Source organism: Salvelinus fontinalis, chromosome 9 (assembly GCF_029448725.1).
Source record: "Salvelinus fontinalis isolate EN_2023a chromosome 9, ASM2944872v1, whole genome shotgun sequence".
Taxonomy (NCBI): Eukaryota; Metazoa; Chordata; class Actinopteri; order Salmoniformes; family Salmonidae; genus Salvelinus; species Salvelinus fontinalis.
Genome location: NC_074673.1, coordinates 30,679,911 through 30,696,695, shown reverse-complemented (window position 1 = coordinate 30,696,695; position 16,785 = coordinate 30,679,911). Strand labels below are relative to the sequence as shown.

The 16,785-nt window shown below is 44.6% G+C and overlaps 1 protein-coding gene across 1 annotated transcript in view; it reads right to left on the bottom strand.

Moving 5' to 3' along the window:
- Positions 1-7,306: 7,306 nt before the first annotated feature.
- Positions 7,307-16,785, bottom strand: part of LOC129861820 (WW domain-containing oxidoreductase-like) — a 196,059-nt gene continuing 186,580 nt past the window's right edge. Inside the window, exon 3 of the mRNA XM_055932967.1 lies at positions 7,307-8,532. Within this exon, the coding sequence (XP_055788942.1) occupies positions 8,341-8,532 (192 nt within the window). The 3' untranslated portion in view covers positions 7,307-8,340. The remainder of the gene's footprint in view (positions 8,533-16,785) is intronic.

Sequence of the window (16,785 nt, the reverse complement as noted above, 5' to 3'; positions counted from 1 at the left end):
CGTGGTCTGCCACTGCGAGGACGATCAGCTGTCCGTCCTGTCTCCCTGTAGCGCTGTCATAAGCATCTCGCAGTACGGATATGGCAATTTATTGCCCTGGCCACATCTGCAGTTCTCATGCCTCCTTGCAGCATGCCTAATGCACGTTCACGCAGATGAGCAGGGACTCTGGGCATCTTTCTTTCAGTGTTTTTCAAAGTCAGTAGAAAGGCCTCTTTAGTGTCCCAAGTTTTCATAACTGTGACCTTAATTGCCTACCGTCTGTAAACTGTTAGTGTTTTAACGAACGTTCCACAGGTGCATGTTCATTAGTTGTTTATGGTTCATTGAAAAGCACGGGAAACTGTGTCTAAACCCTTTACAATGAAGATCTGTGAAGTAAGTTATTTGGATTTTTACTAATTATCTTTGAAAGACAGGGTCCTGAAAAAGGGACGAGTTTATGTGTTATCCAAGGGAACGTTAACTACAGGCCAAGCATTTGCATCTCAGAATTATTTTTAGGTATGGGTTTTTTGGTCTCAGTATATTGAATGTTTACATGTTCATTTCTATAGAATATTCTCCAGCCTCAAATACATACACTGCCACATAGCAGTGTTAGACGCAGCCTGTACAAGGAGTGCCAGAACACCCTGGGACTAAACATATGGGCTCCTCTAGAATATTCTCACCAACCTCAATCTCACACATATGTGCGCACGCTCACACACGCTCACACACACACATGCACACACGCACATGCACACACGCTCTTTCCTCTCTTTCTTTTGCATGGGGCTAGATTTAAAAGGTATTACATGGTGAAGCTGATAATTTCATTGAGGAGAAATTGTATTGGCAAACAGTCTGTGTAAGTGTTTGGTCTGAGCCTGGTTAAGGTATAGGTGGTGATGTGCTGTTCCACCACAAGTATTACATGTCAGATAGAGAAGCAGCCGACACAGCTACAGGGGACAGTCTCACTGCAGTAAACACCAACGCCAACGGCCACACACATAGATACACCACACACACAAACACAGCCACAAGCGCACACACACAGGCAGACGGTTTCGGGCCACACCCCACCCCAATGCGCGCACACACACACACACACACACAGACACACACACACAGACACACACACAGACACACACACAGACACACACACACACACACACACACACACACACACACACACACAGACACACACACACACACACACACACACACACACACACACACACACACACACACACACACACACACACACACACACACACACACACACACACACACACACACACACAGAGCTAACACCATAGTGACTGAGGTAGCTCTCTATACACATCAACAGAATGTAAAGGTGCAGATGCCAGGAGAAATACAGACAAACAGATACCAGCATTACAGCATGAATTACACTGTTTAATCAACTACACAATTCAACATACAATCATATTGATATTTTAAGATTGTAAATTACATCCTATCTTATTTTAAACACTACATGAGTGAAATTAAATTAGGGTTTTGTCCAATAAGCACTTTAACACCAACTCATATTTGCTGGAAAGTCTCAACCAAAGCCTCTGTATTTAGCAACAATTTCATTGACTTCATTACAATAGCACTTAATGAATATTGATTAGTCATTTAAATCAGATCCTAAAGAGAAAGAGAGAGAACGAGTGTATGTGTGTGTGTGTGTGTGTGTGTGTGTGTGTGTGTGTGTGTGTGTGTGTGTGTGTGTGTGTGTGTGTGTGTGTGTGTGTGTGTGTGAGAGAGCGCGAGAGAGTTTATAGCCTGGTGTAGTCAGAAGGTACAGTATATTTCCTCCCAGTAGATATGTATTGAGTTAGTCTCGTCCATGGAGTGCTTTAACATTGACTGTGATAATTAAATATATCCGCTCCAAATGGCAGCATTCCAACCATCAAGACTACCAATATCACAAACATCCTCAAATCAATCAACTCATAATTACACAGAATTATACACTGACAAGGGAAATGAATCTTATGGCAAAATATTTGATAAATTCACACATAAACATGTTTCAATTACAAATCATTATCACCACAAAGAGACATACAGTTGAAGTCGGAAGTTAACATACACCTTAGCCAAATACATTTACACTCAGTTTCTCACAATTCCTGACATTTATTCTAGTAAAGATTCCCTGTCTTAGGTCAGTTAGGATCACCACCTTATTTTAAGAATGTGAAATGTCAGAATAATAGTAGAGAGAATTATTTATTTCAGCTTTAATTTCTTTCATCACATTCCCAGTGGGTCAGAAGTTTACATACACTCAATTAGTATTTGGTAGCATTGCCTTTAAATTGTTTAACTTGGGTCAAACAGATGGGGTAGCCTTCCACAAGCCTCCCACAATAAGTTGGGTGAATTTTGGCCCATTCCTCCTGACAGAGCTGGTGTAACTGAGTCAGGTTTCTAGGCCTCCATGCTCGCACACGCTTTTTCAGTTCTGCCCACAAATTTTCTATGAGATTGAGGTCAGGGCTTTGTGATGGCCACTCCAATACCTTGACTTTGTTGTCCTTAAGCCATTTTGCCACAACTTTGGAAGTATTCTTAGGGTCATTGTCCATTTTGAACTTCCTGAATGATGTCTTGAGATGTTGCTTCAATATATCCACCAAATTTTCCTGCCTCCATGATGCCATCTATTTTGTGAAGTGCACCAGTCCCTCCTGCAGCAAAGCACACCCACAACATGATGCTGCCACCCCCGTGCTTCACGGTTGGGATTGTGTTCTTCAGCTTGCAAGCGTCCCCCTTTCTCCTCCAAACATAACGATGGTATTTATAGCCAAACAGTTCTATTTTTGTTTCATCAGACCAGAGGACATTTTTTCAAAAAGTACGATCTTTGTCATCATGTGCAGTTGCAAACCGTAGTCTGCCTTTTTTTATGGCGGTTTTGGAGCAGTAGCTTCTTCCTTGCTGAGCGGCCTTTCAGGTTATGTCGATATAGGACTCGTTTTATTGTGGGTATAGATACTTTTGTACCTGTTTCTTCCAGCATCTTCACAAGGTCCTTTGCTGTTGTTCTGGGATTGATTTGGACTTTCGCACCAAAGTACATTCATCTCTAGGAGACAGAACGCGTCTCCTTCCTGAGCGGTATGATGGTTTCGTCCCATGGTGTTTATACTTGCGTACTATTGTTTGTACAGATGAACGTGGTACCTTCAGGTGTTTGGAAATTGCTCGCAAGGATGAACCAGACTTGTAGAGGTCTACAATTTATTTTCTGATTTTCCCATGATTTAAAAAAAAGAGGCAGAGTTTGAAGGTAGGCCTTTAAATACATCCACATGTACACCTCTAATTGACTCAAATGATGTCAATTAGCCTATCAGAAGCTTCTAAAGCCATGACATAATTTTCTGGAATTTTCCAAGCTGTTTAAAAGCACAGTCAACTTAGTGTTTGTAAACTTCTGACCTACTGGAATTGTGATACAGTGAATTATAAGTGAAATTAACTGTCTGTGAACAATTGTTGGAAAAATTACTTGTGTCATGCACAAAGTAGATGTCACAACCGACTTGCCAAAACTAGAGTTTGTTAACAAAAAAATAGTGGAGTGGTTGAAAAACGAGTTTTAATGACTCCAACCTAAGTGTATGTAAACTTCCGACTTCAACTGTATGTGTAGGGATGGAGGGAGAGGTAGAGAGAGAAGAGAGGTAGAGAGGAGAGGGAGAGGTAGAGAGAGGAGAGGGAGAGATAGAGAGAGGAGAGGAGAAGGAGAGGTAGAGGAGAGGGAGAGGTAGAGAGAGGAGAGGGAGAGGTAGAGAGAGGAGAGGGAGAGGTAGAGAGAGAGGAGAGGGAAAGGAAGAGAGAGAGGGAGAGGTAGAGAGAAGAGAGGGAGTGGTAGAGAGAGGAAAGAGACAGAGGGATGAGAGAAATAGGTAGAGAGAGAGGAGAGACATAGAGAGGGAGGAGAGAGAGGTAGAGAGAGAGACAGAGAGGGAGGAGAGAGGAGAGAGACAAAGAGGGATGATAGAGAGAGGTAGAGAGATAGTAGAGAGACATAGAGAGGGAGGAGAGAGGAGAGAGACAGAGAGGGATGATAGAGAGAGGTAGAGAGATAGTAGAGAGGCATAGAGAGGGAAGAGAGAGAGAGGAGAGGGAGGAAGAGAGAGAGGTAGAGAGATCGTAGAGAGACATAGAGAGGGAGGAGAGAGAGAGGTAGAGAGAGAGGAGAGATACATAGAGAGGGAGGAGAGAGAGAGGAGAGGGAGGAAGAGAGAGAGGTAGAGAGATCTTAGAGAGACATAGAGAGGGAGGAGAGAGAGAGGTAGAGAGAGAGGAAAGATACATAGAGAGGGAGGAGAGAGAGGTAGAGAGAGAGAGGAGAGATTTTGAGGGGCCTTAGCGGTGGGTTAAAAAATCTAGGTCTTCCTCCTCAGAGAGACGAATGCTCCCCACTGGACACAGATGTCAGTTCAACGTCTAGTTTTGATTTACAGTTAGTTGGGTTTTCAACTAATTTGAATTCAATTTGAAATCAATGTCACCATGTCTGGATTTTGGTTAAACGTTTTGTGAAAAAAATACAAAATGGCAATCAGTTTCCCACTTTCATTCAACATCATTACATGGATTTTTGGGGGTTGAAATGGCATGGAAACCATGTTGATTCAACCTGTTTTTGCCCAGTGTGTCTCTTCCTCTCCTGTTCTCCTCTTCTCTTTTCTGTTCTCCTCTCCTCTCCTGTACTCCTCTCCTCTCTTCTGTTCTCCGCTCCTCTCTTCTGTTCTCCTCCTCTCTCCTGTACTCCTCTCCTCTCTTTTCCTCTCCTCTTTTCTGTTCTCCTCTCCTGTACTCCTCTCTTTTCCTCTCCTCTTTTCTGTTATCCTCTCCTGTTCTCCTCTCCTCTGTTCTCCGCTCCTCTCTTCTGTTCTCCTCTCCTCTCCTCTTTTCTCTTTTCCTCTCCTCTCTTCTGTTCTCTTTTCCTCTCCTCTCCTCTCTTTTCCTCTCCTCTTTTCTGTTCTCCTCTCCTCTCCTGTTCTCATCTCCTCTGTTCTCCTCTCCTCTCTTCTGTTCTCCTCTCATCTCCTGTTCTCCTCTCCTCTCTTTTCCGCTCCTCTCTTCTGTTCTCCTCTCTTTTCCTCTCCTCTCTTCTGTTCTCCTCTCCTCCTCCTCTTTTCCTCTCCTATCCTGTTCTCCTCTCTTCTCTTTTCCTCTCATCTTCTCCTCTCATCTCCTCTCCTGTTCTCCTCTTCTCTCCATTGTTCTCCTCTCCCCTCTTTTCCTCTCCTCTCTTCTCCCCTCTTTTCCTCTCCTCTCCTCTCTTCTGTTCTCCTCTCCCCTCTTTTCCTCTCCTCTTCTGTTCTCCTCTCCTCTCTTTTCCTCTCCTATCCTGTTCTCCTCTCTTCCACTCCTATCCTGTTCTCCTCTCTCTTTTCCTCTCCTCTCCTCTCCTCTTCTCCTCTCTTTTCCTTTCCTCTCCTCTCCTCTCTTTTCCTCTCCTATCCTGTTCTCCTCTCCTCTCTTTTCCTCTCCTCTCCTGTTCTCCTCTCTTTTCATTTCCTCTCTTTTCCTCTCCTATCCTGTTCTCCTCTCCTCTCTTTTCCTCTCCTCTCCTCTCCTCTTCTCCTCTCTTTTCCTTTCCTCTCCTCTCCTCTATTTTCCTCTCCTATCCTGTTCTCCTCTCCTCTCTTTTCCTCTCCTCTCCTCTCTTTTCCTCTCCTCTCCTCTCCTCCTCTCCTCTCCTCTCCTCTCTTTTCCTCTCCTATCCTGTTCTCCTCTCCTCTCTTTTCCTCTCCTCTCCTATCCTTTTCTCCTCTCTTTTCCTTTCCCCTCCTCTCCTCTCTTTTCCTCTCCTATCCTGTTCTCCTCTCCTCTCTTTTCCTCTCCTCTCCTCTCCTGTTCTCCTCTCTTTTCCTCTCCTCTCTTTTCCTCTCCTCTCTTTTCCTCTCCTGTTCTCCTCTCTTCTGTTCTCTGAGCATTGGGAGGAAGTGTAATGTATTGATTAACTATCTGATGATTCCGATAGGACCTGATCAATAAGACTTTGTTTGAAAGCCAGGCAGGAATCCCCCTCTACAGTCAGAACACACACACACACACACACACACACACACACACACACACACACACACACACACACAGAAGACATCCTAATGCTGTGTTTCCTGTTTGTTTGTTGTCTGCCTGGGATCTCTCTGAGTGTGTGTCATTGACTGGTTAAAGCAGGAGGACTATGTGCTGTTGATGTCTCACTCATTTTGCCTTTGAAGGAGCTCAGTGACATGCATCAATCTGTCAGTACTGTGTGTGTGTGTGTGTGTGTGTGTGTGTGTGTGTGTGTGTGTGTGTGTGTGTGTGTGTGTGTGTGTGTGTGTGTGTGTGTGTGTGTGTGTGTGTGTGTGTGTGTGTGTGTGTGTGTGTGTGTGTGTGTGTGGAGGGAGAGGGGTGAGAGGGGTGTAAGTATCTCAGCTTGCTGCTCCTTACCAGTTCGGGAGCAGAGGAAGACAAGTGTAAGGGGCCCAGCTGTAGCAATACAGTCCCTAAGGGCCACAGAAGGGGTTCTGGACCTATAACGGGGTGCACCTCCTCCCCCTGTACCCCATCCCTCTCTCCCTTTAGGTCAGTGAGTGTGTAGCAGCCGGTTACATGCCCACACAGCCACAGGGTAGCAGGAAGAGTTCAGGTCAACTCCAACATGCCTAAAAATAATTGGATTTTTTTTAAAGTAACAAAAGATTTGTAAAGCTTAGGGGATGTATAAATGTGTTGTTTCTTCTCTTGCCTAGGGACTTAGACATTCTGGACACCTCTATACATCTCTCTAAATCTCCCCGTCCTCAATTCCTCACTGTGCGTGTGTGTGTAAGAACACTAACAAGACAGCTGTAGTCTGGGTACAGTAGGCTAAACAGATTACACCAGAAGAGATGAGGGTATGTATAATAGTGTTGAATCCTGTTGAACACTGTGCCGGGGCAGGGTTCAACAGCAGTGAAAGGGACTCTCAGGCAGCGATTCAGCCGACCAACCAGGCATGAGAATAATGCAGGTCAGCCATATGATTGGTTGGTCAATGTGTCGATTACTCCCTGGCCCTGCCCAGTATTTCCTGGTAGAGAGGTTGAGTTAAAAATAGTTCCAGGTCAAAGGGTGTTCTGCTGCTCACTGACCACATCAAGGAGTCTCATAGACCATTTCTGGCTCCCTTCTCCCCAAAGTCTGCACTCTTACACCCTATGGTACATTTGTTTTGATTTCTTTGAATAGGATCCTACCAACTGTGTGTGTGTGAGCATTGAAATGTCCAGACACATAGTGTAAGAAACAGTCTTTAATGTGTCCTCTTCTTTTTCTTTACAGAACCATGACAGAGGAATGCTGATATCTTAACATCATTCCACGGCACCAGACAGCCACAAAGCACAACGTCCACACATCTCCAAACCACCCAGAAACCAAGCAACAGTCCCTGTCCAGATGGACCCGTCACCCAACACCGCACACTTTCATGACCAGATTATCCCCCGAAACAAATAACAAAACTAAACATCCAAGGAAGGATGTTCCTGTTTGATCAACTACTAAAACTCCTGGATTCTCTCTATCACCAGTAGCTACAGACATAATTGTGATTGAACATTGTGACAAAGATACAGTACCACAATGTAAACAGCATTTTGTAGAGTATTCTAAGGTATAATATGTAGGTTGGAGGTCTAACTGTAGACAGACACTGTAGAGGGGAGAAGTGATGACGTGTGAGTTCCCGTTAGCACATAGGCCCAATGCTGTTCCTGTAAATAATGGGCTGTAGAACTGAACAGGGCCTCATATGGAATACAGCTACTACATCTGTATATAGTCATGACACCATAGCTCTAATATGTACATTGCCATTCAATTATACCTCCTTATTTCTCCTATCCCCCTTTAACCCCCCTACACTAGCACAATGATACTCACCATATCTCCATACTCAGACATATAAAATATATATATATACAGGAGGAAACTGGATACAGAGAGAAGATACACACAGTGTCTGTTGCAGCTGGTAACACACTGGAGTGAGAAACACAGACCAACTTTGGCTGGAATAAGGAACTGGTGAACTCTCCCTGCCACAAAGAGGCAGACAATAACCCTGGTGTATTTGTACCTGTATTTTACTCCCCTTAGTGAAGTGAAAGTTTCAGTTCAACGGTTTGAAGCTTTCTACAGTCCACTCAATGTACACATTTTCATTTTCATCCACACTTCCTCCCTCTCACTCCATTCCTGATTGGCTAGTCCCGCCTCTCTCCCCCAGTCCTGATAGGCTGTTGACAGTCAGTGTGGGCGTGTCAATCAGAGGGCCTGTAGGCCCGTAGGCCTCTCTGAGACCAGGCGCTCACTTAGCTCCCACAGGCTGGCTGCAGTGACCTGGTCCTCAGCCTGGGGGGAGGGGAGGCAGCGGAAACAGTTGTTGAAGTACATCCCTCCTAGACCCTCCAGCTCAGGAGCTACCGCACAGTACACCGTGGTGGCTGCCCCCTGTTGCTGTGGAGACAAAGAGACAGAGAGACAACAGTCAACATGGAGGACAGAGACATAGCAGCACTGATCAACATCTGTGTGGCAGGAGGGGACAGCCAGAGAGACTGACAGAGACCCTCTTGTCCGCCAAGAGATACACAGGAAATCCAGCCACCCTTAAGATCCTGCCAAGACACCTCCACTGGAATACACACACCTGTACTCAGCGACCCTCATCTCTCCTGATCCTCCAGAGTTTCCATATGAGACAGACAAGGAACTCCATACAAATGGAGAGACAGAAAGAGAGATACAGAGAGGACACTCCATAGAGACACCCCTCTCTGCCACAGCCCATAATGATGGGACAGTGTTACCATAGGGACTATGTATCTGGATAGATGTGTATATACAGTACCAGTCAAAGGTTTGGACACACCTACTCATTCAATGGTTTTTCTTTATTTTGACTATTTTCTACATGGTATAATAATAGTGAAGACATCAAAACTATGAAATAACACATATGGAATCATGTAGTAACCAAAAAAGTGTTAAACAAATCAAAATATATTTTAGATTTTAGATTCTTCAAAGTAGCCACTCTTTTACTTGATGACAGCTTTGCACACTCTTGGCATTCTCTCAAACCAGCTCCATTAGGAATGCTTTTCCAACAGTCTTGAAGGAGTTCTCACATATGCTGAGCACTTGTTGGCTGCTTTTCCTTCACTCTGCGGTCCAACTCATCCCAAACCATCTCAATTGGGTTGAGGTCGGGTGATTGTGGAGGCCAGGTCATCTGATGCAGCACTCCATCAATCTCCTTGGTCAAATTGCCCTTACACAACCTAGAGGTGTGTTTGGGTCATTGTCCTGTTGAAAAACAAATGATAGTCCCACTAAGAGCAAACCAGATGGGATGGTGTATTGCTGCAGAATGCTGTGGTAGCCATACTGGTTAAGTGTGCCTTGAATTCAAAATAAATCACAGACAGTGTCACCAGCAAAGCACCCCCACACCATCACACCTCCTCCTCCATGCTTCCCGGTGGGAACCACACATGCGGAGATCATCCGTTCACCTACACAGCGCTTGGAACCAAAAATCTCAAATTTGGACTCATCAGACCAAAGGACAGATTTCCACTGGTCTAATGTCCATTGCTCGTGTTTCTTGGCCCAAGCAAGTCTCTTCTTATTGGTGTCCTTTAGTAGTGGTTTCTTTGCAACAATTGGACCATGAAGGCCTGATTCACACAGTCTCCTCTGAACAGTTGATGTTGATATGTGTATGTTACTTGAACTCTGTGAAGCATTTATTTGGGCAGCAATCTGAGGTGCAGTTGACGCTATTGAACTTATCCTCTGCAGCAGAGGTAACTCTGAGTCTTCCTTTCCTATGGTGGTCCTCATGAGAGCCAGTTTCATCATAGAGCGTGATGGTTTTTGCAACTGCACTTGAAGAAACTTTCAAAGTTCTTGAAATGTCCCGGATTCACTGACCTTCATGTCTTAAAGTAATGATGGATTGTCATTTCTCATAGCTTATTTGACCTGTTCTTGCCAAAATATGGACTTGGTCTTTTACCAAATAAGGCTATTGTCTGTATACCATCCCTACCTTGTCACAACACAACTGATTGGCTCAAACGCATTAAGAAAGAAAAAAACTCCACAAATGTCCTTTTAACAAGGCACACCTGTTACTTGAAATGCATTCCAGGTGACTACCTCATGAAGCTGGTTGAGAGAATGCCAAGAGTGTGCAAAGCTGTCATCAAGGCAAAGGGTGGCTACTTTGAAGAATCTCAAATATATTTTGATTTGTTTAACACTTATTTGGTTACTACATGATTCCATAGTTTTGATGTCTCCACTGTTATTCTACAATGTAGAAAATAGTACAAATAAAGAGAAACCCTGGAATGAGTAGGTGTGTCCAAACTTTTGACTGGTACTGTACATATATATATATTTCAATATTGTGTGTATACAGGACTGCTGACTCTCCACAGAGTGCATGCTTATGTAAATGTGGTAACTACACAGACCAGGGGCAACACTGTCTGTCCACAAAACAACACGATCTCTGTAGAATACCACAATAACTGTAGGAAGGTGGCGACTGTTCATCCAGATTTGAAGTAAAACACACCCAAAATATGTTGCACTTGATATTTCTACAGCTGCAGTATTTTGTAGTTGTTTTGTGGAAGTTTGCACACTGCGAGGGCTGTTTTCTGGACAGAGGATGTGGCCCACGGTGTTCTAGACTGGGGAGGAGGGAGCAGCTCTTCTCGTTGGGAGTGGGGCGCCAGAGGGTTCTGTAAACTCTCTATAAGGGAACATACAGTATCTCTGCCATGATTACACATCTGTATATGTTCACATCATCTAGAGGTTCATGAGGGAAGTCAGACTGTAGACTAGAGAGCAACGGTCCTAAACAGTAAACATTGGAGTATATACTGTTTGCCACAGTAAAGAGTGAGATACACCCCTAAAAAGAGTGATATGATGAGAATAGTGCCCTTGTACACACACATATACAGTACAGGCATGGACATGCTCGCAAATCCCCCTCCTTCCTCTCTTCTCTTTCTAAGAAACCTAGAGAGCAGACAGCCTGTTACACTCTCTACCAAACACCCTCTAATTGAGTGGGAAATGACTACTCAGAAGCTGTATTTCTCAGTTTAACATCTCAAATCCAGTTTACAGTAGTCTGTAGTCACACTGTACTGAGACATGCCTCCCTAATGCAGCACCAGCCGGCACAGTCGGTAATTAGGAGCGGAGAGCGGGAGAGAGGGAGAGAGGGAGAGAGGGAGAGCGATTCCACAGCGTTTAAAACAGAGAGAGGAAGAAACAGACATCAGAGAGTATTACAGCCAGAATTCAGGCGCTCAGAGGATCTTTCATGTAGCCCTGCTGCTGGCTCAAAACTGCTGTGACGTTATGAGAAGACAGGAGACTGTTCTGGAGCTGACTTCTATAGACACATGAAATACTTCTCTCTGGCTAACTGCTCTTTATCTACAAATGAGACTGGGGGAGAGGACTGATGAGAGACTGCAGTGCAGAGCAGTTTAGTACAGTGCACTGGCAGAGCAGCAAAGGTCTGTACACAAACAAACACACACGCACGCACACGAACACACACACACACACACACACACACACACACACACACACACACACACACACACACACACACACACACACACACACACACACACACACACACACACACACACACACACACACACACACACACACACACACACACACTTCAAAGGCACAGCCTCATTGAGGCTCATTTGAGCATCTGCAGCCCAAGCTGGCAGAGGCTAATACAGGGAGACACACATACGGAAATATACCAGAACTGTTCCAGCACATACACACTGGCTGTCATTAAGATCTAGCAGCACACACAGTCACACAATGTACACACAGTAACACAATGTACACACAGTCACACACATGTACACACATGTACACAGTCACACATGCACACATAGTCACACACATGCACACATGTACACACATACACACAGTCAAACACATGCACACACACAGTCACACACATGCACACACATGTACACACAGTCACACACATGTACACACAGTCACAGAATAAAGTGCATGCACACATACACAGACATACAGTAGACTCTCTCATTGAGCAATACAGACACACTCATCAAACGTCCTTCTCAGTGCTGGTAGTAGCAGCGGTAGATTGAGGCGGATGAAACAACTGCATCTCTCGGCTGTGTCCCTCCCTGCCAGCACACTGATAACTCTACACACCTCATAGGACTGGCATATCAAAGGCTCAAACATGTCACTCAGTGTCAAAGAGACACACCCAGACCCACATATACACACTTCAAAAGCAGGGTGTCAGATCATTTAGCTAACCAGTCACCCTCAAGTATCTGCTTTAGAACGTAGACACAAACTCATTGGAAGATATATTTACCTGCCTGCTCATCTTACTCTACTTCCAGGGTCATCTTTTTCACTCTGTTTTAGGTGAAAGGTGGTCCATCAATACATTGGAAGGATTTACACCTGATCTGAAAACACAGCTCTACTGCACAGCAGGGAATTCTGTCTGAGGGAGACAACCGAGATATGTACACAGCAGAAGGAGAGAGAGGGAGAAAGAGAGAGGGAGAGAGTGTGTGTGTGTGTGTTATCTTCTTGGTGTTCAGCTCGGCCCTCCCACTACATGACCTTTTTACCCGTGTAAGAGATAACCTGATGAGATTAGCATGCTAGACATTAACATGTGGAACCACCCACCACCACTATCTATCAGAGAGACAGAGAGAAGAAGGGGAATGTGCTGGGCTGGACACACACACACACACACACACACACACACACACACACACACACACACACACACACACACAATCCCTCCTGACATGTACAGTAGCCCAACAGATGTGTATAATCCTGTACATTATAAATAATTTCTGTACATTTTAGGTGTCGACCAACCAATGGCTCTTTCTGTTTGTGTACTAGTATTTGTCAATGTAAATCCTGATTCTGAGAAACATAGTTTTACAGAGTTGACAGAGAGAAATGACTGGTTTTCTTGGGGTTGGTATGGTCCTATCAGACAGAACTGACCACCACACACTGGTGAGTGGAGAGGAAAGGGTTAATTGAGTGTAAGCCAAAGCAACTGTCCCCGAGACATCACATAAATCACCAGAACTAAAAGGGGAAAGGGAAGCGGGAAAAAGAAAACACTTTCACCATCACTTCAGCAATATACTAGAAATGTGACAAACCGAAGTAGCAGGGTCCTAGCCAACAAGATCTTTTCCAGACCACTTAAACACACAAACCCAACCTCTGCAATCTCTATGCTTTAAGAGCTGCAATAAACAGGCCCTGGATCAGCAGCAATAACCTGACCATGTCTGGCCTGAACCATCACTGCTCTGGAAAATAGTCCCGGATCACATATATGTCTTCCAATTTTCAACATAATGAAAATATTTAAAATGTACTTTGGAAAGTATTCTGCAATATTTAACTGTTGAACAGCCACTCTTCAATGTATTTAAAGGTCAGAGAGAAGGGAGATATTGGTGTTGAATCATTAAAGGGTAACTATACTGTACCTCAGAGTTGTTCGGTGTTGTTTTCATGGTATAACATGTTACTGTGGTGATCTCTAACCATGTCTAATCACTCTGTGCTTGTACAGTACAGCAATACTATATGATGCATTGTGCTATTTGTTAGCATGGGACTAATGTACCAGAAAGAGAAAAAAAGATGTTTTGTTTCTGCCTCATCAAGGTTGTGCTCTGTCATTCTGTCATACAAGCATTCTCTGAAAATATGCGTGTAACCCTTTTCCCAGACATGTGTATTTATGACATTGACCTGTAAATACACCCTGTACTGTAGAGCAGTCTGTTCTTGGCCCGTGCTGTCCTGTACAAAGGAACATGTAAATAGCAAACAGCTATGCATGCTGACACTCTAGCACTTCTTTCAGGTACTTTTATAATCCCAAACTTCTCATATGGCATGTGCTGGAAATCATCTATGAACACGTCAAATAAAAAAGGAATAATAAAAAAGAACCAATATGTCAGACGATGACATCCTGGACAAAGTGTAAAGTCTTACAGTTTTCTTACTCTTGTGGGTGGTTCACTTCTGTTCCGTTAACTGTCATTCTGTCATTCTGAATGTGGTTAAACCATTCTGGTCAAGGTTCTGTCCAGTTGTCTTGGTGTGTGAAGGGTTGAGGCAAAGCAGAGAGGCTGTGTGTTAACAACTAAAGCCTGGTTAAGAGTCTGTCCACATCTGTCACAGGGCAGCATAGTCCTCTCTTGTTGTGACGAGAGCAGACATGACTGGCCCTGGCAAAACACACAGGGGGACACAGATTGTGATTTAACACGGTTCTGTTTTAAGGAACTAGAATTGGAACTAGGCTATATAACAAGCTTATATGATAGAATGATCACAGAAGATAGTATGAGCAGTAAAAGAGCTTTGCCTCAGCACTAGGACCCAGTCTGTCTGAACTAACAGTCTCACATGAAGGTCTATCTATGCCATGGAGAAGATGGGACTCCAACAGGACTTTGTGTTTTTGTTGATACTTCAGGAATGTTTATTTCCAACCCCATGGTGTTCACAATAGATGGAAGTTCTGATTTTTCATCTGTGCTAAAGATATTTCACATTTAATAAATGATCATTGTAACAACAATACGTCTGCTGCCTTGTCTCTGGCCCATGTTTGTGTAATAGAGAGCGACAGAGCGAGTGAGAGTGAGAGAAAGAGGAGAGCGAGAGAGTGTATGTTTACACTAGCCCTCAGCGGCGCTAGCCTCTGCGAGCCGACAGCCCATCTAAGCGTGCCCAGCCCAGATGTGAGGGGAATCCTGGGTAACGTGGTCCACTCAGATAAACGGCCTGGCCCTCCATTCAGCCTAACCAATCAACCGGAAGGGGAGGGATTAACACCACAAACACACCAGCACACCTCTAAAAACAACACAACGTTCACCCTCATGACTCCACAGTCACCCCCGTAACCTCAGCCCCCCCTCTACACACACACACACACACACACACACACACACACACACACACACACACACACACACACACACACACACACACACACACACACACACACACACACACACACACACACACACACACACACACACACACATATATACACACACACGCATAAGTATAATGCTGTTCTTGCCATTCTAATGGGATAGCCCTCTAAGGCACTGGCCTCTGCTCCTCAGTATGTATTACATTCTATTAAAAAGCCGTCATTAGCCCCTAGGCCTTCTGGGTAATACAGGGAACTGGGAGGCCTGCTCCCCAGAGGGGCATTAGGGACAGGATGGAGCCACCACACACCTAACCCTGGCTCACCCTGACCCCACATCACATCTCTCCATCTGAAGAACATTAGGATAGAGAATGGAGACACCACACACCTAACCCTGGCTCACCCTGACCCCACATCACATCTCTCCATCTGAAGAACATTAGGATAGAGAATGGAGACACCACACACCTAACCCTGGCTCACCCTGACCCCACATCACATATCTACATCTGAAGAACATTAGGATAGAGAATGGAGACACCACACACCTAACCCTGGCTCACCCTGACCCCACATCACATCTCTCCATCTGAAGAACATTAGGATAGAGAATGTTATTGTTCACCTAATACCGTTTTTTTGCACTGTTGGTTAGAGCTTGTAAGTAAGCACTTCACTGTAAGGTGTAAACCTGTTGTATTTGGTGCACGTGACAAATAAACTTTGATTTGATTGGATTGATTTGAGAATGGAGAGACTGTACACTTTCAACCCCCGCTACTCCTGTGTCATACCTCTACCCTCTCTGTTCGCCACACTCCACCATCTCTGCCTCAACTCCAACTCCTGCAACGTGTGTGTCTGGGGGGTGAACAAAAGGAGGTAAGGATGAGCCAGGAGAGAAAAGAGTAAGGAAGGAGGGGATGAGGGATGAGTCGACAAGGGAGTGGGTGACAAGAGGAGAGAAAGAAAGGAGGAGAGAATAAAAGAGAGGCAGGTGTTAGGAGAAGAATCATTCAAGGGGAAAACGATGAGAATGAGAAGGACTTGGGCAGCAACTGTGAAACTATCTCCTTTTTATCTTGGGATAGGACTTGTGAGGTGATGGGCTCCAGCTAATTATTGTCCCCAAATAAAAGCAACATATGCTAAGACAATAAAAGACCTTATTGGACAGCTCTTCATTAAAGAGGGGCAGTAAAGAGAGAGGGGCTCTGGCACAGGGAGGAGATTAAAAAGCCTGGTCTGAATGGGAGAATAGGAGTCTCTCTATATAGTGGGACTATGGGGGCATGTAGAACTATAAAACAGCTGCATTAAACAAGAAGAGGACTGGACGCTTTATTGGGCGTGATCTTCTTCTCTCTTTCACTCCCAGTCACTCCTCCTTACTTTCTCTTCTAATCTTTCTCCCTCTCCCACTTTCTCATTTCATCTTTCTCCATCTCACTCTCTCACTCCCTCTCTTCCCCACTTTCTCATTTCATCTTTCTCCATCTCACACTCTCACTCCCTCTCTTCCCCACTTTCTCATTTCATCTTTATCCATCTCACTCCCTCTCTTCCCCACTTTCTCATTTCATCTTTCTCCATCTCACTCTCTCACTCCCTCTCTTCCCCACATTCTCATTTCATCTTTCTCCATCTCA